Source organism: Eleutherodactylus coqui, chromosome 11 (genome assembly GCF_035609145.1).
Source record: "Eleutherodactylus coqui strain aEleCoq1 chromosome 11, aEleCoq1.hap1, whole genome shotgun sequence".
Lineage (NCBI taxonomy): Eukaryota > Metazoa > Chordata > Amphibia > Anura > Eleutherodactylidae > Eleutherodactylus > Eleutherodactylus coqui.
Window position 1 is genome coordinate 5,971,846 of NC_089847.1, and position 25,523 is coordinate 5,997,368.

Consider the following 25,523-nt stretch of genomic DNA (forward strand, 5'->3'; position numbering starts at 1 on the left):
GAGAGTGATCGGCCCGTCCTCTGATGGTAAATGATGGGAGTGATCGGCCCGTCCTCCGATGGTAAATGATGGGGGTGATCGGCCCGTCCTCTGATGGTAAATGATGGGGGTGATCGGCCCGTCCTCTGATGGTAAATGATGAGACTGATCGGCCCGTCCTCTGATGGTAAATGATGGGGGTGATCGGCCCGTCCTCTGATGGTAAATGATGGGGGTGATCGGCCCGTCCTCCGATGGTAAATGATGAGAGTGATCGGCCCGTCCTCCGATGGTAAATGATGAGAGTGATCGCCCGTCCTCTGATGGTAAATGATGGGAGTGATCGGCCCGTCCTCTGATGGTAAATGATGGGGGTGATCGGCCCGTCCTCCGATGGTAAATGATGAGAGTGATCGCCCGTCCTCTGATGGTAAATGATGAGACTGATCGGCCCGTCCTCTGATGGTAAATGATGGGGGTGATCGGCCCGTCCTCTGATGGTAAATGATGGGAGTGATCGGCCCGTCCTCTGATGGTAAATGCTGGGAGTGATCGCCCCGTCCTCTGATGGTAAATGATGAGAGTGATCGGCCCGTCCTCTGATGGTAAATGATGAGAGTGATCGGCCCGTCCTCTGATGGTAAATGATGGGAGTGATCGGCCCGTCCTCTGATGGTAAATGATGAGAGTGATCGGCCCGTCCTCCGATGGTAAATGATGAGAGTGATCGGCCCGTCCTTTGATGGTAAATGATGAGAGTGATCGGCCCGTCCTCTGATGGTAAATGATGAGAGTGATCGGCCCGTCCTCTGATGGTAAATGATGGGAGTGATCGGCCCGTCCTCTGATGGTAAATGATGAGAGTGATCGGCCCGTCCTCTGATGGTAAATGATGAGAGTGATCGGCCCGTCCTCTGATGGTAAATGATGAGAGTGATCGGCCCGTCCTCTGATGGTAAATGATGAGAGTGATCGGCCCGTCCTCTGATGGTAAATGATGGGGGTGATCGGCCCGTCCTCTGATGGTACATGATGGGGGTGATCGGCCGGTCTTGTGATATGCCAGCATACATATCACACTTTTGGTGTCTCGGGCAAAATTGCTGCGTTGTGCTTCATAATGTCTGCTGATGGGAGTGTATAGATTATATACGCTGCTGCTGTCTTGTCGGGGTTATAGACGTGTCGGTGAGGCTGGGCATTCTAGTCACTGCTTGGTTTGCCCCCGTGGGCAGTTAGCATTTGCCTGCCATGACTGCATCTTATATAAGGGCATCTACACAATACATCTATAAAGGGTTCAGCAGGTCAGTGCTGTGGAATAAGTTTGCTGATGTGTCCGCCCCGCGTATTAGATCATCCAGCAAATTGTACGATAAGATTAAAAACATCACAAAGAAGCTCAATATGGGGCGTTTACACGATCAGTCCGGATATTTAGAACCTACAAAGTGACCCTTCAGAATTTTCCATATTTCTGCTTTTTTTTTTTTTGCCGTAAAACCACATCAGATTTTCACAAAAGTCCTTCAAGAAAATAAAGAGAAAGAAATCAAAGAATTAAACCAATAAACAAAAAATATTAGAGTTACTTATTGAGGAAAATGACCCAATAATCCCATATGTTAGTGAACCTTTAGATGAGCATGCAGTTGGAGGAAGGGCCTGGCCCTATATATACTACCCAGCAGCAGCAGAAGGGATGGCTCCTCTCTCCATGAGCCCCGTAGCAGTCGCATGGCCTCCCTCTGTGATATATATATATACGCCCTTGGTGCAGGACTAACCAACAATGACCAGAAACGTTTATATGCAGTTATTGTTGCACAAGGGGGTCAGCACCAGATACTGAAAGCAAAGGTTCACATACATTCGGCACTCACAGACGGGATATTGGAGCGTTTTTCTCAAGAAATAAATGGCCAAGTCTAAGATTTGGACTCCTTTGCTTGATTTGGTTCTTTATTTGCTTTTAGGTCTTCTGTGACAATCTGATGTAAGTGTAGGCCAAAATAAGCTGAAATATGGACAATTCTGAAAGTTGCACAAACTTTAAGCTCTACTGTTTATCACCCATGTCAAAAAGTAATTGACTGTAAACCTAATAATTGGGGGTGCCGCCATTGGCAGGAACACCTGTAATCGAACATTCTGGATCGTTTGTGATGAGTCTTTTATATTGCTGTGGATGAAATTATATACAGGATGTATAATGTATACCAGCTGTACATATGTAATTATATACAGGAGGTACCCAGGTTATACCAGCATGCTCCATATCACTATATACAGGAGATACCCAGGTTATACCAGCATGGTCTATATCACTATATACAGGAGATCCCCAGGTTATACCCGCATGCTCCATATCACTATATATAGGATGTATAATGTATACCAGCTGTACATATATAATTATATACAGGAGATCCCCAGATTATACCAGCATGGTCTATATCACTGTATACAGGATGAATAACTTACACCAGCTGTACATATATAATTATATACAGGAGATACCCAGGTTATACCAGCATGCTCCATATCACTATATACAGGATGTATAACTTATACCAGCTGTATATATATAATTATATATAGGAGATCCCCAGGTTATACCAGCATGCTCCATATCACTGTATACAGGATGTATAACTTATACCAGCTGTACATATATAATTATATACAGGAAATACCCAGGTTATACCAGCATGCTCCATATCACTATATACAGGAGATGTATAACTTATACCAGCTGTACATATATAATTATATACAGGAGATACCCAGATTATACCAGCATGCTCCATATCACTATATACAGGAGATGTATAACTTATACCAGCTGTACATATAGAATTATATACAGGAGATACCCAGGTTATACCAGCATGCTCTATAACACTATATACAGGATGTATAACTTATACCAGCTGTACATATAGAATTATATACAGGAGATACCCAGGTTATACCAGCATGGTCCATATCACTATATACAGGAAATGTATAACTTATACCAGCTGTACATATATAATTATATACAGGGGATACCCAGGTTATACCAGCATGCTCCATATCACTATATACAGGAGATACCCAGGTTATAACAGCATGCTCCACATCACTATATACAGGATGTATAACTTATACCAGCTGTACATATGTAATTATATACAGGATGTACCCAGGTTATACCAGCATGCTCCATATCACTATATACAGGAGAGGTATAACTTATACCAGCTGTACATATATAATTATATACAGGAGATACCCAGGTTATACCAGCATGCTCCATATCACTATATACAGGAGATGTATAACTTATACCAGCTGTACATATACAATTATATACAGGAGGTACCCAGGTCATACCAGCATGCTCCATATTACTATATACAGGGGATGTATAACTTATACCAGCTGTACATATATAATTATATACAGCAGATACCCAGGTTATACCAGCATGCTCCATATCACTATACTAGTAATTATTAGGACATTATAGTAGCAGTGTTTCTGGTGGCACATCACACTCACAGTAGCTTGATTACCACACAAGACAAACACAGCTTGGCTCCTCCCAGAACAGTGACATCACCACAGGTCCTTAAGCCCACCAGATCTCTGTGGTGGAGGTAGGTCAATGTGTTCTGTCAGGACTGCTGAGTTATGTAGAAAATTATAGTCCCAGTGTTTCTGCTACATGGTACATGCACACACACACCTCTGCTACATGGTACATGCATTATGATCCCCACACCTCTCACACACAGCTTGGCTCCTCCCACAGCAGTGACATCACCCGGTGGGCTGAAGGACCTGTGATCTCTGTAGTGGAGGTAGGTCAATGTCTTCTGTCAGGACCGCTGAGTTGCGTCTTTTGAGCTAATAACGGCTTAGTTGTATTCTCATTTTGTTATTTTTGTCGTCCCCTTCCAAGAGCCCCAACTGTGCTGTTCTTCTGTCAGTCAGCCTCTGTGTTTTATATATGTTGTAGGGCCTTTGATGGCATCACCAGGGGGCGGAGTGATGATGTTACCAGGGGTGGAGCATGAGAAGCACGCACATACATACAGACAAGTGGTCGTTAGTAGTTTGATACAGGAGATGTATAATGTATACCAGCTGTACACATATAATTATATTTAGGAGATACCCAGGTTATACCAGCATGGTCAATATCACTATATACAGGATGTATAACTTATACCAGCTGTACATATATAATTATATACAGGAGATACCCAGGTTATACCAGCATGCTCCATATCACTATATACAGGAGATGTATAACTTATACCAGCTGCACATAAATAATTATATACAGGAGATACCCAGGTTATACCAGCATGGTCAATATCACTATATACAGGATGTATAAGGTATACCAGCTGTGCATATGTAATTATATACAGAAGATACCCAGGTTATACCAGCATGGTCTATATCACTATATACAAGGGGATTTATAACTTATACCATCTAATAGTAATAATAACCTTTATTTTTGTAGCGCAGACTTATTCCGCACCGCTTTCAAATACAGGAGAACACAGACAAATACAGCAGATTACATGTGATATACAATCAGTTTGAAACAAAGGGGTGGGGGTGATACAGCAGGTACAGGGTGGGGAGGGGTGAGATAAGGCACAGGGGAACACAGGCAGTATGGGAATTACATGTGGAAATCAGTTATTAGGAAGCAAATTGGGTGGGATGGTAAGGAGGTACAGGATTACAGGTCATACGCAATAGGCAGGGTGGAAGATGTGGGGAGCCATAGGGAGGGGCAGGGGGACCAGATCCGGAGATTTGGTATGCTTCCCTGAAGAGGTGCTTTTCTAGGGCACGTCTGAAATTTCGTGCATCAGGGATTGACCAGATGCCTTCGGGTAGAGCGTTCCAAAGGATTGGTGCAGCTCTGGGGAAGTCCTGGAGGCGAGCATGTGAGGCTCGTATTAGAGGGGTGTTTAGTCTGAGTGTGTTAGCCGATCGGAGTGTGCAGGCTGGGTGGTGTATGTACAGGAAGGAAGTGATGTATGGTGGCGAGGCACCATGGAGAGCATTGTGGGTGAGAGTGAAGGGTTTAAATTTAGTTCTGCAGTGGATAGGCAGCCAATGCAATGGCTGGTATAGTGCAGAGGCGTCTGAGAAATGGCTAGATAGAAAAATGAGCCTAGCTGCCGCATTTTGTATGGATTGGAAAGGGGAGAGTCTGGTGCGGGGGAGGCTGATGAGTAGCGAGTTGCAGTAGTCGAGTGGATGAGGGCGACAAGTGTCTTTAGTGTGTCCGTGATTAGGAACAGCCGGATTTTAGCAATATTTCTGAGGTGCATGTGGCATGCTCTGGCCAGATATTGGATATAGGGGGTAAAGGAGTGGTCAGAGTCCAATGTGACCCCGAGGCAGCAGGCATGCTGTCTGGGAGTTATGGTGGTGCCAGATACTGATACGGAGATGTTGGGGGGAGGTTGGCTGGTTGAGGGTGGAAGAACAGGTCAATTTTTAAGAGGTAAGTTTGAGAAAGATGGAGGACAGGGTGTTAGAGACAACAGACAGATAGTTGGTGAGGTTTTGGAGGAATGGTTCATAGATCTCACGGGAAGAGGTGTATAGATGGATGTTGTCAGCGTAGAGATGGTACTGGAGGCCAAATTTGCGAATGTTTTGTCCAATTGGGGCTGTGTAGATAGAGAAGAGGAGGAGACCTAGGACCAAGCCCTGGGGAACCCCAACCAGCGAGAGGAAGTGGAGAGGAGATAGAGCCAGCAAAGAAAATGCTGAAAGAGCAGTTAGAGAGGTAGGAGGAGAACCAGGAGAGAGCAGTGTCCTTTAGACCAATAGAGCGGAGCATAGTGAGAAGGAGGTCATGGTCAACAGTGTCAAATGCAGCAGAAAGGTCAAGGAGGATTAGCAGGGAGTGTTATGGTGCGGAAAACGAACTGGAGGGGGTCGAGAAGAGAGTTGTCAGAGAGAAAGCACTGAGATCCATCACAGGGACCTGTTCTTTGGGGCTGAGGAGGGAGTGGAAGGTGTCGAAGAGTCGTTTGGGGTTGTGGGACAGGGAGGAGACTAGGGAGGTGAAATAAACTTGTTTGGCATGGTGGAGGGTGAGGTTATAAGTTTTAAGCATGAATTTGAAGTGGAGGAAGTCTGCAGGCTGCTTTGATTTTCTCAACAGCCGTTTAGCGCACCTAGAGCACCGCCGGATGAAACACTTTTAGGACGTGAGCCCGGGTTGCCGTGGTCATGCGGGGTGCCACTTCAACCAGGGCATGCCTGAGTGTGGTGTGCTAGTGTTCGGCAGCCAGATTAGGGCAGGAGAGGAGAGAGATAGGGGACAGGGAGGACTGGATTGTCTCAGCGAAATGTTGGGTGCGGACGGTCTGGAGGTTCCTAGAGGTGTGATATATAAGAGCGTCTGGGGAGGCGCTAGGGTGCCTGATGGAGAAACAGAGGAGGTTATGATACGAGAGTGGAAAGGGGGAGTTAGTAAAGTCAGAGGCGGAGGAAAATTAAGTCAAGAGTGTTGCCATGTCTCTGAGTGGGGGAATCTGAGAGTTGTGTTAGGCCGAGGAGGGAAGTGAGCGTGAAAAGCTGGGAGGCTGATGAGTAGCTGGGGTCAATACCGTAGTAGGGATATTGAAGTCACCAAGGATGAGGGTTGGTATTTCACAGGATAGGAAGTGGGGAGCCAGCCAGCAAAGTGGTCTAGGAACAGGCAGGTTGGACCTAAGGGCCGGTAGATGACTGCAACGCGCAGGGACAGTGGGCAAAAGAGTTGTAGGGTATGGACTTAGAATGACTGGAAGGTGAGTGAGAGGAGGACGCCTACTCCCCCACCGCGCCTGTCATTCGATATGGGGGTGTGGGAGAACTGCAGGCCATTAAAGGCTAATGCAGTGGGGGAGGTGAAATCGGACTGCTGTATCCATGTTTCTGTGAGGGCGAGCAGGTTGAGGTGTTTAATGGTGAAGAGGTCGTGGATAGTTGGGAGTTTGTTGCACGCGGATTGGGGGTTCCATAGGGTGCATTTGAACAGGGGGTGGGGGCTTGGGCTAGTGGATGGGCTAGTAGGGTGCTTTGGTATAATTGGGGGGGTGATTTTTGTAGAGAGTATCATGGGGTGAGGCAAGGTTGGGGGATATGTCCTCTGTAGCTAGGAGTAGTAGGGTAGCGAGGGTGAGCAGGTGATTGGAGGATTGGTTAGGCTAAGGTGTTTCTTTGCGGTTTCCCTGCTACATCCCCTGCTGGTTTCTGGGGTAATGGTCAGTCTTCACCCTGAGCACCACCCACAGCCAGCCCGTGGACCTTGGTGGTCCTACAATGTATGGGGCCGAGTCACAGTTGCAACCCCTTGCTTTACACTAGTGATCTGTGTGCTGCGGACGGTTCTCAGGCATCTTTAAACTCTTTTCCTATGGTTGGCAGAAGATGTAGGACATGATGGCTTCTAGAGTAAGTTATTCTCTAAGGGTGCAAGAATTTCAGAAGATATGAATTTATGGAAGGTGTCTGAAGTGTTTCACAAACTGACCCCCCCCCCCCCCCCCCCCACCCCCCCGCCTCAACAACCTGTTAGAAGATAGGAGACGTGGTTCCTTCTTGGAGGGGGGAGGCAGATAGAAGAAAATAATGGCTGCAGGGTGGGACTTGTAAGGTGCTGAGAGCACGAACTGACAATAAGGGAAACGTCAGCCCGAGCCATGAACAATCTGGGATCCTCCCAGATGTGGAGACTTATCCTGACCAGCTCTAGGGTCAGACAACCCAAGAAAGGTTCTGTGTCCATCTTGTCTTCCTTCTCCAATGACCTCAGATAAAACTATTCATTGCAACCTGACTGACCACATGTGCAGCTCAGACAAGTGGATCGTAGCTGGAGAGATCAGAGAGACATGCTTTGGGTTGGAGAATGATGTGGAGATGGAAGGGTTTGAGATGTTGGAGAGGTGATCTGACGGCTCTGAACATTAAGCATGAAGGACTGGACCTAATTGTGCATGGGACCGCTATATGTTCCTGTGATGTGGAGTGTAGATTTGCGCCTGATGTAGGGTTCTGTTTGGGTTGAAGGTCTCTAGTCTACATAGGCAACCAGTAGATCGGGATCTACTGATAGATCTCTGACTTGTCCTGAGAAGATTACAATGCCATAAATTGGCAATACAATAGTGATTTCAGATCTCTAAACACTTGTCTGTCACTGTCCTTGTTTTGGGTTACAGTAAATAATGTCTACTTATCTGTAATCCGAACGTCTCTTCATCTGGGCTTCTTTTGATTTGTGATCTGAGCTTCTGATGATCTGTGATCTAAGCTTCTGTGATCTGAGTTTCTATAGATCTGTGATCTAAGCATCTGTTGATCTGTGATCTGGGCTTCCATTAATCGGGTGTAGAGCAAAAATTAGCCAGAAACAAATCCCTGTGATGTATAAAGACAGGCCGTGCTGATGAAGAGGCATTAGTAAGACTCGAGCGCTTGCAGATAGAAGTTCCCTGTTTAGCCAATAGAGGTATCACCTCTTAAATACTTTTGTCTTTTTTATACCGGAGTATTTAATATTACAGGGATTGACTGGGGGTAAATGTGTTTGGCCCACATAACTTTACAAGTATTACCAACAACTTCATCTAAGGACTGAGGGGACTCCAAATACATCAGATGAGACTTTTCCGCAGATCTGTCTGGTGGTCCGTGTCTGGTGGGCAGCCGTGGGTCTGTCATGAGGAGTGGCTGCTCCTTCACTCTCTGTTGTCAGACTGAATGACATCCTTCCCTCCTCTGCTGCACGCCATATGATAAGACTGTAGTATGCTGCAGATATGCCTCGTATATACCGTATTTTTGCTCCTTTTGGGAATATACATGTGCAAAAAATAAGCAAAAATCATCATTGTCAAAGCTGAAATACTTTTCAAATAGTGACGGCTTTGTATCCGCACCGCTGGGGACCTGAACATGGTGGCTTCTCTTCTGTATGATAACGGGGCATTTTATATCATGGCAAGATGTAAAGTAACTTCTGTATTGCGATCGTAGAGTTCTCCCCTAGAGTGCCCCCTGTAGGTCATGTAACGTGCATGTCTATGGCAATGCAAGAGACCACCAAGCAAGCCGACATCTGCCATACCAGTTTATTTACCGGTGCGTCCGCCATCTTGTGACGTGCGCTGCAGTCATACGGATGTGTCGTGTTTTTTGGCAGCACAGTGCTCTTCTCTCGTAGGACACGCAGAGAAGTCTGAGGACTCTTTCCCTATAAGGATGGGTTACTACGTAACAACATTATCACTGCCCCCTCATAATTATGGTGTCCAACACGTAATGCACCGTTTCTGGGAGATGGCTATGAGTGTATAGGGTTGGAGGCCATATGGTCTTCTGGGATGCGGATGTGAATGTGTGGTCCTCTTCTCCAGGTGCCAGGACTCAGGACTGCTGCTCTTCTCATCTGTAGGCCGGTCCGGATGTACGAAAGACATTCCTGTGGTGCAAAGAGGACTGGCGGTTATATGGAGAATCAGGGGGACTGGGGTTATTAGGGTACAGACTTACGTTGTCTCTACAGGGACCGGCTTCTGTCCATACTCATCCAGAGATGGGTTATGATCCAGGCAGAACTACGGGAGGGTAAAGGTGTGACCTTATATTAGCACCCAGTGCAGATCATGTATGTTCCCCGTTGTCCACCATGACTTGCCTCACCCCATACATCGTACAGTCAGACGTGGTTTTCATTGCAGTACTATCATTCCGTACATGTAGGTAAGAAACGTATCACTTACCCTCCAAGAATGAGTTAGTTTTGGGTACAGGAATCGCACAGCATGACCACCGAACCCCAAATCTGCAAATAGGAGATGTGATATCAGCATCACGATATCGGATTGGACTCACCCTAATGCTGCGTCATACAGATTGTGCAAGCTTGTCGGTATCATACATGTTCCGTGTGTCTATAGACCTCTAGATGTGGAGCTTGTTAGTATCATACATGTTCCATGTGTCTATAGACCTCTAGATGTGGAGCTTGTTAGTATCATACATGTTCCATGTGTCTATAGACCTCTAGATGTGGAGTTTGTTGGTATCATTCATGTTCCATGTGTCTATTCATGTTCCATGTGTCTATAGACCTCTAGATGTGGAGCTTGTCAGTATCATACATGTTCTGTGTGTCTATTGACCTCTAGATGTGGAGCTTGTCAGTATCATTCATGTTCCATGTGTCTATACACTTCTAGATGTAGAGCTTGTCAGTATCATTCATGTTCCGTGTGTTTATAGACCTTTAGATGTGGAGTTTGTCAGTATCATACATGTTCCGTGTGTCTATAGACTTTTAGATGTGGAGTTTCAGTATCATACATGTTCCGTGTGTCTGTAGACCTTTAGATGTGGAGTTTGTCAGTACCATCCATGTTCCATGTGTCTATACACTTCTAGATGTGGAGCTTGTCAGTATCATTCATGTTCTGTGTGTCTATAGACTTTTAGATGTGGAGTTTCAGTATCATACATGTTCCATGTGTCTATAGACTTCTAGATGTGGAGCTTGTCAGTATCATTCATGTTCCATGTGTCTATAGACCTCTAGATGTGGAGCTTGCCAGTATCATACATGTTCCGTGTGTCTACAGACCTCTAGATGTGGAGCTTGCCAGTATCATACATGTTCCGTATGTCTATAGACCTCTAGATGTGGAGATTGCCAGTATCATACATGTTCCGTGTGTCTATAGACCTCTAGATGCACTATCCTACCAAAAGTAATTGGCGATGTAAGCAAGAATTAAAAGTAGTATTTATTTCCATGTGGTAATACGCATTGGGGCTCCTTTGGCCCTGATAACATTGGATTCTCTCCGTGATATACAGTCTACTAACATCTGATACAGTTCAGCTGGTATTTCCCTCTATCCATCTAGCAAATGTCTAGCAAGTTCTCTCAAAGAAGATGGATGCAGTTCATATTACCTGATCTGACGTTCCAGTTCGGCCCAGAGATGTTTAGTTCGGGACTTTGTGCAGCCAGTCCAATGGTGGAACATCCATATCCTCACACCAACGTAAAGCAGCATTGGATTTGTGACAAGGCGCCTTGTTTAGTTGGAAGTATGGCCGACCATTCCCAGAGTGTTACCAGATTGTCAGCAGTACATTAGTGTCTAGAATGTCAGGGTCACCTCCGTGTTCATGGTTATTGTCACTACAACCAACGGACCGAAACCATGCCACGTAACATCCCCAGACCATAACAGAACCTCCGCCGTAGCTAACTGTGGCACAAGACACTCAGGCAAAAGGCGTTCCCCAGGATCCTCCACACCCGGGTACGGCCACCCCATGTGAAAATGGAATAAGGTGAGTTGTCTCTCTAAAGAACGTTCTTCCATAGCTCAACTGTCCAATGACGACGCTCCTCTTAAACCGCTGTAGACGGGCTGATGCTTTGTGATGGACGGCATAACGTGTATATTCAATAGTGTACAGTTCACATCACAGACTATGGCTGACAAGGGTCTGCTTCTTATGTAGCATGGTTCAGGACATATGACATGCTAATAACACACAATCCCTCTACTGATAAGGGTGTCCAAATACTTTTGGTAGGCTAGTGTACATGTGTCTATAGACCTCTAGCTATGGAGATTGTTAATATCATACATGTACTATGTGTCTATAGACCTCTAGATGTGTAGCTCATTGGTATCATATATGTTCCATGTGTCTATAGGCCTCTATCTATGGAGATTGTTAATATCATACATGTACTATGTGTCTATAGACCTCTAGATGTGTAGCTCATTGGTATCATATATGTTCCATGTGTCTATAGGCCTCCAGGTGTGCAGTTTGCCAGTATCATACATGTTCCATGTGTTTATACACCTCTAGGTGTGCAGCTTGTTGTTGGTATCATACATGTTTTATACCTCTATTGACCTCTAGATGTGTAGCCTGTGGGTATTATTACATATGTGTAGTATTATCATTGAGGCTCGTTTACACGGGCGGCAGTTAATCATTTCTGTTTCTCTGTTCCACTAGAGAAGCAGAAGAATGGAAATAATAACAATCAAACGGTTCCGTTTTGTTCCTCATTGATTTCTTTGGATTTTCATTAAAAACCTAAATATTTCCGTTTATTTTCGTTCTGTCTCATTTCCGTCTTTCCAACTGAACAAAGAGCGCAACCGACGACACGATTCATTGGGAATAATGGAAATGAAACGGAACGGAATTAAACGGCAATATTTCTGTTTTTAATAAAACAATTGAAATCAATGGGTAACAAAATGGAACCGTTTAATTCCAATTTTTATTTCCCTTTCTCTGCGCTTCTAACGGAACAGGAAAAAAAATGACTAACGAGCCCTTACCCATTCTCCTTAGATCGGTCAGCTGCAGGTGCCTGGGAGCTGCGGTACACGTGGCGCTACCCTCCGCGGCCAGCATACCGGTTCTCTCTTTCTCTGGAGTCCATTCTAGAAATTGCGCCGTGGCGTTACTATCTGTCCGTCGCTGTGTGAGCCGCCTGCCGGTGTCTGTGATCGCCTGAAAGAGACGGGAGGAGGTTAACAATCCTGGACGCTCGGGGTAGTGAGGTTTTACCTGCGACGCACTCACCAGGGATGGCAGGAGTTGCCTGGCGTGGGTATACGTGGTCATCCTGGCATCCGCGAAGTTTCCTGCGCCACAGAGATAAGAGGACACGGTCATGCTGCGCTCACACGCGGCTCCCCGCTATAGCGCTCACTATCACTGTAGAGGTGAAGGAGGGTTGCAGACATATAGCTGGAGCGCCTTATACCCCACATACTTGACAATGGCGTTCCGTATAAGGGGGACTGTTTATAGGACACCATTGATCTTTTTTGTGATGTGGCTAACGATGGCGACAACGGTGATGTGTCATATATCTGTCACAGCAGGGGATACATCCGTGGACCGTGGAACAACAGGCAGAGCTGTCAGAAGACCACAGGCGGCATTTAGGAAGGCTTTATGCCAAAAAACTGGCATAGAAAAGTCATAAAACTTGGCACATGGGCAACTTACGCAAAATATTGCGACTTATCAGCCTTCTGGCCCGGACTCAACTCTTTTGCAGTAAGTGGGCAGGGCTTGTTGGAGGGGGCGGGGTCACCCAGACCGACAGATTTCTGCGTAATTTACGCCAGAAATCCCGCTAGAAGTGTTCGCCTGGTCCCGACATTTCTGTGAAGTACATGAAGAGGCGCGCAGCTCTTCATGTATTAAGCTCACCGTGCGTCGGGGGAAATTGTACTAAGCCCGACATCAGAAATGCCAGGTTTAGTAAATTTTCCCCAACGCTCTAAAACACAACAGTTTGACATGAAGCCTCACAACATGCCGGCCGCTGATGTTTTCCGCCCACGCAGGCGTCTCGGATAACTAAACTACAGGGTGGGCCATGGAACAGCAGCCCACCTCTGATCCTGGCACCATACACTTATGAAAGCTGTTGCCCCTGGCAACCAATCACAACACAGCTTTCATCTCTCATACTGCTGAGGTAAAGTGAAAGCTGTGCTGTGATTGGTTGCCAGGGGCAACAAAGATTGTCTTTTAGACAGCTTTCATAAGCGTGTGTTGGCGGCCTCAGAGGCGGCTACTGTGTCATGGAGCCCCCTGTATAAGGCAGCATTTAAGGTGACGTGGATTGTTGGCCCCTCACGGTGGTCGCAGGGCGTGCTGCTCCTCGAGTGCTCATCACTTAGCTTGTGCGCCATACTGTCCATCTCCATCCTGCGCAGGGTGGGCAGCCGGGGGTGGTACAGGGTGTGCTTTACTCCCGCCAGCTGGTGCACAGAGGACCTGTCCATGACGGAGACCTGGGGGGAATGTGATACGGTTTACACTTCACAGACCTGGTACTATTACCACAGCCAAAAGCCAAGTACCGAACAGAGGAAGGCCTATAGTGTCAGTAACATACATGTTCCATATGTCCATAGACCTCCAGATGTGAAGCTTGTTGGCATCACACATGTTCCATGTGTCTATAGACTTCGAGATGTGAAGCTTTTTGGTATCTTATATGTTCCATGTTTCTATAGCCTTCTAGATGTGGAGTTTGTCAGTATCATACATGTTCCATGTTTCTATAGCCTTCTAGATGTGGAGTTTGTCAGTATCATCCATGTTCCATGTTTCTATAGCCTAGATGTGGAGTTTGTCAGTATCATACATGTTCCATGTTTCTATAGCCTTCTAGATGTGGAGTTTGTCAGTATCATACATGTTCCATGTTTCTATAGCCTTCTAGATGTGGAGTTTGTCAGTATCATCCATGTTCCATGTTTCTATAGCCTTCTAGATGTGGAGTTTGTCGGTATCATACATGTTCCATGTTTCTATAGCCTTCTAGATGTGGAGTTTGTCGGTATCATACATATTTCATGTTTCTATAGCCTTCTAGATGTGAAGCTTTTTTAGTATCATACATGTTCCATGTTTCTATAGCCTTCTAGATGTGGAGTTTGTCAGTATCATACATGTTCCATGTTTCTATAGCCTTCTAGATGTGAAGCTTTTTTAGTATCATACATTTTTCATGTTTCTATAGACTTCTAGATGTGGAGTTTGTCAGTATCATACATGTTCCATGTGTCTATAGACTTCTAGATGTGAATAATATTTCATATGCGTAGTGTGAAGTGCATGGTATATGCTTACCTCCTGCAGACGTTGCTCCTCTGTTTGCAGTGTTGCTCGGCTGCAGTCTCCATGGTTATTGTGTCCTGTCCAGGCGGTAATATGAGTCTCCGATCACAGAGCCCTGGGCACATTATCAGTCCTGTCCGTGTATACCACTCACATGTACTGCCACTATATATTGACCTGGGTTAAAACGGTTGTCCGACTTAAAAAAAAAATGGGTTAACTGTCTGGTATGTGAGATGTCTGAGAAATGTATCTTGTTGTTTGTCACGTGATCGTGCTTCTTATATGTAATTGCAAGGTGTTGTGCAAGGTCTTCTGTTCTGGACTTGCAAGAGTAAGGAGCGTTTGTGCAGCTGCAGTTGAGCCACACAGACACCATCAGTTCTGTGTGGGCTGAAGGCTGAAAGGTATCCTCAGCATTCCCTGGGTCTGCTTTACCCAGGAGATGCCAGTGGTATCCTGAACCACTGAGGAGAGGAGTGAGAGTGGAGTGCCTGCCTGCCAAATGTGGGTGCCGACCGGTTAAGAGCTGGCGAGTGTAATGGAGTTGGTACTGGGAACAGAACCCTACAGATAACTGGGACTGTAGCTTCTTCTGCTGTCCTGTGCTTTCCTCCCTGTCGCGCCTCTCTGTGATTTTGCACAATTTTCCTGCTGGCGTAAATTGGTGACTTTGGTTGGACTGTAAATAGTTTTCCAAGTAAAGGAGCTCTGCTGACCATTCCCAGGTTTGCTATGTAAACGTTCCCTGTGTGCGAGGACCATTTATTTCATCATCCGGATTCACCGCAGAGGAAGGAACGGTGGCGTCACCCGTGACAAAGGACTGTTAAAGGTAAACCACGTATTAAGTTACCCCTGTACAAATTCCCCCCAGCGGCACCTTGAATGGGCCCAGTGCTACCCTCAGGGTGGGAGATGGTGGAGCCCCGTGACAAGGCATTTCCATTTCTCCAAAACCAGTTTTTGAAAAAACTGGGCAGACGAGGTATCCTGATTGGGCATGGTATTGCGGCTGCTATGGTAAAGGTTACTGGTCACTTTTCCCTGGCACGACCTTTAGCGTGGTGGCTTGTTGTGGCCCATTATAATGGCTATTGATGAGTTTTACTAAAAGTCGTCCTCTGCAGTCTCCCGTCTCCTGATCCTAATGCCCTCTGTGAGCCCCTATCCCCGCCCCTTGGCTATGTCGTGGCCCGTCCTGCACTCCTCACTGGGCATCAGTTAACAGCAATGGACGCTAAGCATTTCCTGCTGCATTCTGTGGGTCCTCTGCTTGGTTTAACCCCCAGGCTACTGGTGTTGCTGCCGCAGCTCGTCTCCTTCCTCCGGCGCTCCGTGGGCCACTATGTCTGCCACTACAAGGAGGGCTACATCCACAGACTGCCCTGCAGTCCTGAATGCTCACCTGCTTGGTGCCCGCCCTGCATATGTGCATGAGTTGTAAGCCCCTCACCAACTAATGCCCATCCCTGTGCTTCATCTCTGTGCTGAGTTGTCTTTGGGTTTGTACAAGACGATTGCAAAAATGGAAAATTTACAAATCACAAATCCCTCCAGGCCTTTTGTATTTGCTCAGTGCCATCTCTATTAGCCAGGATCAGAGTTGGCATGTACTGACGGCATGGGCATTAGATGCCCTGGCTTATATGTCATTTTCAGTACTAGGACACGGTTAGATCAGTCGCTCTTGTGCTGTCACAATCAGGACAGGAACCCGGCAGTGACTGACAGCATTCTAGGCGATTGGGGGTGGAGCCTCTTTAACTCAGCCAGTAGTGGGCAGCGATTGCGGGTGCTGATGCACTACTGACAATAATGCTCTGGCATAATACGGTAAGTATCTCTTAGTATTTTTAGTGATACCCCCATATATGATATCACCAATCGTAAATGACATATAAGAATGGCGGCCAGGCTCTTCATATAAGAATGGGGGCCCATCAAAATAGTTCTAGGGGCGCATGATAAGAACATTGTTCTCGTTCTCATTACAAGTCACCGGTCAGACCCCACATGGAATATTGTGGGCAGTTTTGGACATCAATACACAAGAAGGACATATCAGAGCTTGAGTGGGTACAAAGGGGGCAACTAAATTAATAAATGTAATAGGTGGACTACAATATCCAGAGAGGTTATCAAATTTGCGTTATTCAGAAAAGTGACGGCTAAGGGGCGCTCTAATAACTATGTATAAATATATCGGGACAATACAAAGATCTCTCCCATCATTTATTATACCCAGGACTGTAACAAGGGGGTGCTCTAATAACTATGTATAACATATCTGGGGTCAGTACAGAGATCTCTCCCATCATCTATTATACCCAGGACTGTAACAAGGGGGCGCTCTAATAACTATGTATAGATATATCAGGGGTCAGTACAGAGATCTCTCCCATCATCTATTATACCCAGGACTGTAACAAGGGGGCACTCTAATAACTACGTATAGATATATCAGGGGGCAGTACAGAGATCTCTCCCATCATCTATTATACCCAGGATTGTAACAAGGGGCGCTCTAATAACTACGTATAGATATATCAGGGGGCAGTACAGAGATCTCTCCCATCATCTATTATACCCAGGACTGTAACAAGGGGGCTCTTTAATAACTATGTATAATATATCATGGGTCAGTACAGAGATCTCTCCCATCATCTATTATACCCAGGACTGTAACAAGGGGGCGCTCTAATAACTATGTATAGATATATCAGGGGTCAGTACAGAGATCTCCCCCTAATCATCTATTATACCTTGGACTGTGACAAGGGGGCGCTCTAATAACTATGTATAGATATATCAGGGGTCAGTACAGAGATCTCTCCCATCATCTATTATACACAGGTCTGTAACAAGGGAGCGCTTTAATAACTATGTATAGATATATTAGCTGTCAGTACAGAGATCTCTGTCATCATCTAGGCTTGTACACCGACATAGAGGGGGGTTCTTTACTGTAAGAGCAGTGAGACTATGGAACTCTCTGCCTGACGACGAGGTGATGGCAAATTCGATAAAAGAGTTCAAGAGGGGCCTGGACTACTTTCTTAAGCGTTACAATATTCTATGTTATATAACTAATAACTTCAGAAGGGTTGGTGAACCAATTATTCCAATTACCAGAACTTTTTCCCTTAAATGGCTTCTACCTCATTGTTTTTTTTTCTTCCTCTGGATCAATATTGTGGGGTAATAGGCTAAATTAAATGGAAATATGTCTTTTTTTGGCCTTACATACTAAGTTACTGTAGCAGGCTTTGCATATAAGGATGGGGGTCATGCTCTGTGTAGAAGTACAATGGCAAACCCTGCAGTATGATTTTCGGGGAAGGGCTTGAAATATAAGCCCTTCCCTGAAAAATCATCAATAAGTGGTTAAAAAAGTTTTTAAAAAAGTACTCACCTCTCCTCCGCTCAGACGCGCTCTCCGGCTGGCTCCCCGACACTGCTATCCAGCACTTTCAGCAGGCGGGGATTTAAAAGTCCCCGCCTCCTGAAAGGGCTTCGCTGATTGGCTGAGCGCTCAGCCAATAACAGCTAGTGCTTAGCTATTCATTCATGAATAGCTAAGATAGTGCTATTTATTCATGAATAGCTAAGCACTATTTGTAATTGGCTGAGCGCTCACCCAATAGCTAAGCACTAGTCTGCGGTATCTTCCATATCTTTTCAATGGGGCTAGCGCTGCTGCCGCTGGCCCCATTGAAAAGACTGGCGATATCCCGGTCTCATTCCGGCGTCTTTCTTGCACTACGAGGCGAGTGTTTTCACTTGCTCTCGCAGCACAAGATAGAAAATATCGCCAGTGGGTGTCCGCCCTAATACACAGAGTCCGGCCCTTATTCTTATACGCGAGCCAGACTCCCATTCTTATACACAGAGCCAGACCCCCATTCTTATAGGCAGAGCCCAGTCCCCGTTGTTATACCCAGAGCCCAGCCCCCATTCTTATAGGCAGAGCCGGGCTCTCATTCTTATACACAGAGTCAGGCCCTCATTCTTGTACGCAGAGCCCGGCCCCCATTCTTATACGCGAGCCAGACCCCCATTCTTATACACAGAGCCAGACCCCCATTCTTATAGGCAGAGCCCAGTCCCCGTTGTTATACCCAGAGCCCAGCCATTGTTCTTATACACAGAACGCGGCCCTCATTCTTTTCTTTTCTTTTTATAAATTCTTTATTTGTAATTTTTAGAAAGATTTGCAGTTCGGCCTCAGTGGAGCGGCACGCATGTCTAGACAATTAGCACTACAAAAAGTCACGACATTCGAGTAAGTGGTATATCCATGATATACCCCCCAAGTGGGTAAGGAAAGGCAAAAAGTTAGGGGTGTAGAGGGGTAGAGAAATGAAGTAGGTAGCCAGGAGGACCAGCAGTTATATATGTTTATTAGGCACAATGTAAAGATCTATATTTGGGGGAGTTTTCCGGCCCTCATTCTTATACACAGAGCCTGGCTCCAATTCTTATATAGAGAGCCCGACCCTCATTCTTATACACAGAGCCCAGCCCCCATTCTTATACGCAGAGCCCAGCCCGCATTCTTATACTCAGAGCCCGGCCCTCATTCTTATAGGCAGAGCCGGGCTCTCATTCTTATACACAGAGTCAGGCCCTCATTCTTGTACGCAGAGCCCGGCCCCCATTCTTATACGCAGAGCCCAGCCCGCATTCTTATACTCAGAGCCCGGCCCTCATTCTTATATGCAGAGCACGGCCCCATTCATATATGCAGAGCCCGACCCCAATTCTTATATAGAGAGCCAGACCCTCATTCTTAAACGCAGAGCCCAGCCCCCATTCTTATAGGCAGAGCCGGGCTCTCATTCTTATACACAGAGTCAGGCCCTCATTCTTGTACGCAGAGCCCGGCCTCCATTCTTATACGCAGAGCCCAGCCCCCATTCTTATACGCAGAGCCCGCTTCTCATTCTTATATGCAGAGCACGGCCCCATTCTTATATGCAAAGCCCGACCCTCATACGCAGAGCCCGGCCCCCATTCTTATATGCAAAGCCCGACCCCCATTCTTAAACGCAGAGCCCAGCCCCCATTCTTATATGCAGAGCACGGCCCCATTCTTATATGCAGAGCCCGACCCTCATACGCAGAGCCCGGCCCCCATTCTTATATGCAAAGCCCGACCCCCATTCTTATACGCAGAGCCCAGCCCCCATTCTTATAGGCAGAACCGTGCCCCCATTTTTATAGGCAGAGCCCGACCCCCATTCTTATATGCAAAGCCCGACCCCCATTCTTATACGCAGAGCCCAGCCCCCATTCTTATAGGCAGAACCGTGCCCCCATTTTTATAGGCAGAGCCCGACCACCATTCTTATATGCAGAGCCCTCATTCTTATACTAAAGTGACCAAACGTCCTGATTTAGACGGGACAGTCCCGCTTTGGGACCCTGTGTCCTGCTTTCCCCAGGGTCCCTAAGCAGGACAGCTTTCCCTGACCTATCCTGTAGTCCAGGTGCACATATTTCCGCCCACAGCAACGCCGAGCAGAGGAACAGCAGCACTTTGAAGACGAGGAGGAGGTAAGTATATTGGTCTCAGGAGGTCGCTATTACTACTGGGGCTGATGTAGGAGTCACTGTTACTACTGGGGCTGATATAGGGGACACTATCACAACTGAGACAATATGCCCGTGCGCTCAAATAAGAAAACAAGAATAATACTCTGGGACACTTTTACTACTGAGATCACTGTGGGGGACTCAATTATTACTGGGGCCAATATAGGGGTCACTATTATTTTTGAGGCCACTGTGGGGGACACTATTACTACTGGGGCCACTGTGGGTGTCACTATTACTATTGAGGCCACGGTGGGGGTCACTATTACTACTGAGGCCACGGTGAGGGTCACTATTACTACTGAGGCCACTGTGGGGGTCACTATTACTACTGAGGCCACGGTAGGGGTCATTATTACTACTGAGGCCACTGTGGGGGTCACTATTACTACTGAGGCCACTCTGCACATGGCAGCATACCTCAAGCTGACCTAGGGTATGTTTACACGTGGCAGTAACGCTGCGGAATATCCGCAGCAAGTTCCGCAGCATTTCTGCATCTAAAAACAGTCAAAATCCATTCCATTGGATCAGCTGCAGATTTCTCGCTCACCTTCTCTGAGGGCTTCCCGCTGTCAGCGCTCCCTGGCTAATGGTTCCCTGCAGCCTGTAGTGGCCTCACCTGACCAGCAGAGCCGCACCTGACCAGGCCGCTGGGAACCGGAAGCTGTGGAGCGCTGACAGCGGAAAGCCCTCGGAGCGCCGCATAGTATGAAATCAGTTGCTGCTGATTTCTAGTCAATGGATCTTCACTGCTTTTTGGATGCGGGAATGTTACAGAATTTGCTCCCTGTCTTTTTTTGAAACGGCCCTGTACTTTTTATAACGACAGAGGTAATCATCCGTTGTGGTAAGACCCGCCCCTGACCACACCCTTTTGTCCCGCTTTGACCCTGGGAAAATCTGGTCACCATAATCATACGCACAGCCTCGCCGCCATTCTTATATATATCGTATGTGCATTTGTTGCTCCGCATTCGGTCCGCAGATTCGCGGTCCGGCCGGGATACACTTTGTACGTGAAATGGATGGTGCAGAAGACTGTGTGGTTGGGCCCCAAGAGCGAGGGCCTCTGTGTATGAGGGCGGGGGTTGGTGATGATGGGGATTAGTTGCGCACGTCTGACAGCGTTCAGCTATTAGGGACAGTGTGAAATCCATTTATCCGGTGGCACTGACCAGATCAGACGGGACTTTGCTGGCTCAGCAGAAGAGGGATTTGGTCAAGGACGCCGCGGCTGTCAGAGCCAACGGAAGAACTGCGAGCTCCGGTGCCAGGAGTCACCAGGTAAATAATGCGGGGGGCATCTTACCTGCCTGATCTGGGAAGTGGGGGGTGGGGGGTTTGCCAATGATTATGATTCGGATATTATAAGGCTCTGATCAAAGTGATGCTGACAGAAGTAAATGTCAATGATATCCAGGCGAGCGCTCAATATTCACTGCAGCCCTGACACTAATGAGAGAGTGAGGTACTGCTGAGCCCATGTATCTAAGCCTAACGAGGTACCTTCTGATGAGCCGTTGTATCTAATTCTATGCCATACTTTCTTCTGAGCTGTGTATCTAATCCTATCATATGTGATACTGTCTGCTGAGCCCCTGTATCTAAGCCTATCATGTAATACTTTCTGATGAGCCGTTGTATCTAATTCTATCATATGTGATACTGTCTGCTGAGCCACTGTATCTAAGCTTATTATGTGTGATACTGTCTGCTATATATCTGATACTCTCATGTGTGATACTGTATGCTGTATCTAATCCCCTCATGTGTGATACTGTGTACTGTATCTAATCCCTTCTTGTGCGATACTGTGTACTGTATCTAATCCCCTCATGTGTGATACCGTGTGCTGTATCTAATCCCCTCATGTGTGATACCGTGTGCTGTATCTAATCCCCTCATGTGTGATACCGTGTGCTGTATCTAATCCCCTCATGTGTGATACCGTGTGCTGTATCTAATCCCCTCATGTGTGATACCGTGTGCTGTATCTAATCCCCTCATGTGTGAAGCCATCTTAATCTTAGAGCCACAGAACTACATTGCGTTGATCTCCTGCAGGTTACAGAATGTTCGGCTGGATTGATAAAGTGATCCCACAACCTCCAGAGACCCCTAAAAAGAGTTCTCTCGATGGGCAGGACACGAGCCCTGGACCCTTTTCCCAGTGTGATGATGTGAGTAGGGGGATGGCACTAGGGGGTCCTTAGTACAAGTGGTGAGACCCCATCCAGAGTCTATAAGCCAGAAGATCTTGGAGGGCATATAATGTTTACCACCCTCCCTCCCAACATGGCCACCATTGTGCTGGAGGGGCCCGGCTGCAGCCATTAGAAGGGGCCCCCAGCTGAAGGGACCTGGTGTGAGCTCCCCTCATCATCTACTTTTTTTATATTTCAGAATATGAGCTGTTCACAGAAAGGGACCACAAACCCTTCAGGTAATCTGGTTGTATAGTTAGTTTGGGATGGTTATCTCGTTATACAGTTTGCCCAGGATGATTATCTGGTTTATATTTGGTGATCTGGTAAAAATAGTTTGCCCCGGTTTGTTATTTTATTATACAGTTAGCTCGGGATGATTATCTGGTTATGTAGTTGGCCAAGGATAGTTATCTACTTATATTGTTTGTCCAGGATGGTTAGCTGCTTTTATAGTTGGTTTGAAATGGTTATCTGGTTATATAATTGGTTTGGTATGGTTTACTCGTTATACAGTTGCCTCGGGATGGTTATTTGGTTATATATTTGCTCTGGATGATTATCTGGTTATATATTTGGTGCAGGGTGGTAACCTAGTAAAAGTAGTTGATCCATGCTTTTTATTTCATTATACAGTTAGCTTGGGATGATTATCTGATTATGTAGTTGTCCCAGGATGTTTTTATGGTTATATAGTTGATTTGGGATGGTTATCTCATTATACAGTTGGCCTGGGATGATTATCTGGTTATATAGTTGGTTTGGAATGGTTATCGTGTTATATAGTTGGCCTAGGATGGTTATACTATTATACAGTTGGCCTGGGATAATTATCTAGTTATGTAGCTGGTCCTGAATGGTTATTTGCTTATATAGTTTGTCTGGGATGGTTATCTGGTTATATAGTTGGTTTGGGATAGTTATCTAGTTATATAGTTTGTTCAAAATGGTTATCTTTTATATAGTTAGCGTAGGATGTTTACCTTTTTCTGTAGTTGGCTGAGGATGGTTATCTGGCTCTTTAGTTTTTTCTGGGAAGGTTCTCTAGTAGAGATGAGCGAGCGTACTCGGATAAGCGGTACTCACTCGAGTAATTGGCTTTATCCGAGTATCGCTGTGCTCGGGGCTAAAGATTCGGGTGCCGCTGCGGCTGACAGGTGAGTCGCAGCGGGGAGCAGGGGAGAGCGGGCGGGAGAGAAGGAGAGAAAGATCTTACCTCCGTTCCTCCCCGCTCTCCCCTGCAGCTCCCCGCTCCGTGCCGGCACCCGAATCTTTAGCCCCGAGCACAGCGGTACTCGGATAAAGCCAATTACTCGAGCGAGTACCGCTTATCCGAGTACGCTCGCTCATCTCTATTCTCTAGTTAAACTGGTATAGTTAATTTGGATTTGTTATCTGGTTAATAGGTGGCTCCTGGATGGTTATTTGGTTATATAGATGGCTCTGGATTATTATCTGTTCACATTGTTGGCTCTGGATGGATATCCAGTTAACTAGTTGGCTTTGGATTGTTATACGGCTATATAGTTGGTCCAGAATGGTCATATAGTTGGCACAGGGTGGTTATCGGATTATACTAGCATAGTTTGTTCGGGAAGGTTATCTGCTTAAATAGTTGGCCCCGAAACGGTTATCTGGTTATATAGTTGGCCCAGGATGATTATCTAGTTTGCTTTGGATGGTTATATAGTTGGTCCAAGATGGTTATCTGGTTATGTAAATTATCTGTGATGGGTATCTGTTTAGACTGTTGGTCTGGCATAGCTATCTGTTTAGACTGTTGGTCTGGCATAGCTATCTGTTTAGACAGTTGGTCTGGCATGGCTATCTGGTTAGACAGTTGGTCTGGCATGGCTATCTGGTTAGACAGTTGGTCTGGCATGTTTATCTGGTTAGACTGTTGGTCTTACATGGTTATTTGGTGATATATCGTGGCTCTACTAGTGTCAGATTGTTTCTGCTCTTGTTTTCTTCTTGCAGCTGATTCAAAAGCAGCAGACACCAACACAATGTCTGATAAGAGGTGAGTTCTCTTCTTCATTGACTGAATCGGTTGTTGTAACTCTGTACCTTGTGGAACTAGGAGACCCCATCTTGTCTTGCAGTTCCAGTGGAGTTCTTGGTTGGCTAGCACAAGGACTGGGGAAGGTAGTCCCTAAGCCGGTGGATAGTCCCATTCTGGCAAGAGTAAACAAGGAGGAGTCGATGGTGGAACAGGTAGTAGACACCCCATCCTCGTTGTAAGCCTAGCTGGATAATAACGACCTTGGTCTTGCTGATGTTCTGCTTGTCTGTCATAGGAATCCTGATAAGTTAGAGGTTATGGAGCTAGTACCTGGTGTCAGTCACCTTGCTGTGTGATTGTCCAGAATGCTACAGCCCCTTTCCCATTAGTCATTATTACTGCCTGCAGGGGGCGCTACTTTAATTTATAGACACATCTCATTTGTTTCTGTTCCAGAATGCGAAGAAATTGAGTGAAGCAGGTAAGAAGTGGTGGAGATGAAGGGGCGACCTCATCCGTGGCATAGGCTCTGCCATTCACTTCTTTGTTTTTCCTTATAGTGGAAAAAGTCGCAGAGAATGGCCCGGCAGAAAAGAGCGACAGGTACCGGCATGAGTAAGACATCCCCAGTAAATGCATGGCTTGGAGTCACCCACTCTTTGGGGTGCGGGATCTGCCACTGTATGGGTACAAATCAGGAGAAGCTGTAATGGCGGCTGAGTCATCAGTCAGCCACTGTTCCCTATGAAACGGCCGGATAAAGTGGAGACTCCTCGACTGATATTTACGGGGGAAACGCTGGTAGATCTGCCGTCACCGCCACTCACTGTGACATTTACTTACAGCTCCTCCCTGGGGGTCCTGTCCTGGTTGTCGCACGGCTTTGAGAAGGTCATCCCCCAGCCAGCATTTGGCTTGCGGGCGAGCGCAGGTGCCAGCTCTGAGCCCAGTGCTGTGACTGTGGAGCAGGTAGGTGGCTGTGTGCCCAGGGGTAATGTAATATATAGACCCCGGGGTGATATTCC

The 25,523-nt window shown here is 46.4% G+C and overlaps 2 protein-coding genes across 5 annotated transcripts in view; one reads left to right on the forward strand and one right to left on the reverse strand.

The window, feature by feature from the left end:
• Window positions 1-9,117: 9,117 nt before the first annotated feature.
• On the reverse strand, window positions 9,118-14,875 carry SPMIP8 (sperm microtubule inner protein 8). The gene is made up of 7 exons (XM_066582731.1): window positions 14,701-14,875; window positions 13,700-13,856; window positions 12,628-12,689; window positions 12,381-12,555; window positions 9,783-9,844; window positions 9,553-9,617; window positions 9,118-9,481 (listed from the first exon to the last, which is right to left on the reverse strand). Exons 2-7 carry the CDS (start codon window positions 13,845-13,847, stop codon window positions 9,445-9,447), a joined length of 549 nt encoding a protein of 182 aa, XP_066438828.1. The 5' UTR covers window positions 13,848-13,856; window positions 14,701-14,875; the 3' UTR covers window positions 9,118-9,444.
• Window positions 14,876-21,237: 6,362 nt separating this feature from the next.
• The window catches only part of CNGB1 (cyclic nucleotide gated channel subunit beta 1), a 48,397-nt gene continuing 44,111 nt past the window's right edge, over window positions 21,238-25,523 (forward strand). For 2 of the 4 annotated variants that reach the window (XM_066582536.1, XM_066582537.1), the window contains exons 1-7: window positions 21,978-22,469; window positions 22,693-22,732; window positions 24,474-24,516; window positions 24,599-24,710; window positions 24,955-24,979; window positions 25,059-25,101; window positions 25,344-25,467. In XM_066582536.1, coding sequence (XP_066438633.1) covers window positions 22,362-22,469; window positions 22,693-22,732; window positions 24,474-24,516; window positions 24,599-24,710; window positions 24,955-24,979; window positions 25,059-25,101; window positions 25,344-25,467 — 495 coding nt within the window. In that variant the 5' untranslated portion in view covers window positions 21,978-22,361. Of the gene's footprint in view, window positions 21,574-21,772; window positions 21,792-21,977; window positions 22,470-22,692; window positions 22,733-24,473; window positions 24,517-24,598; window positions 24,711-24,954; window positions 24,980-25,058; window positions 25,102-25,343; window positions 25,468-25,523 lie in introns of those variants that run through there. The other 2 variants (XM_066582534.1, XM_066582535.1) reach the window with 2 other exon arrangements.

Coding starts and splice junctions, on each gene's coding strand:
- SPMIP8 (XM_066582731.1), bottom strand. CDS start 13,847: ATGGACAGGTCCTCTGTGCACCAGCTGGCGGGAGTAAAGCACACCCTG. Junction 12,690..13,699: donor CAGCACGCCCTGCGACCACC/GTGAGGGGCCAA, acceptor TCTGTGGCGCAG/GAAACTTCGCGGATGCCAGG. Junction 9,845..12,380: donor GACCGATCTAAGGAGAATGG/GTAAGGGCTCGT, acceptor TCCTATTTGCAG/ATTTGGGGTTCGGTGGTCAT.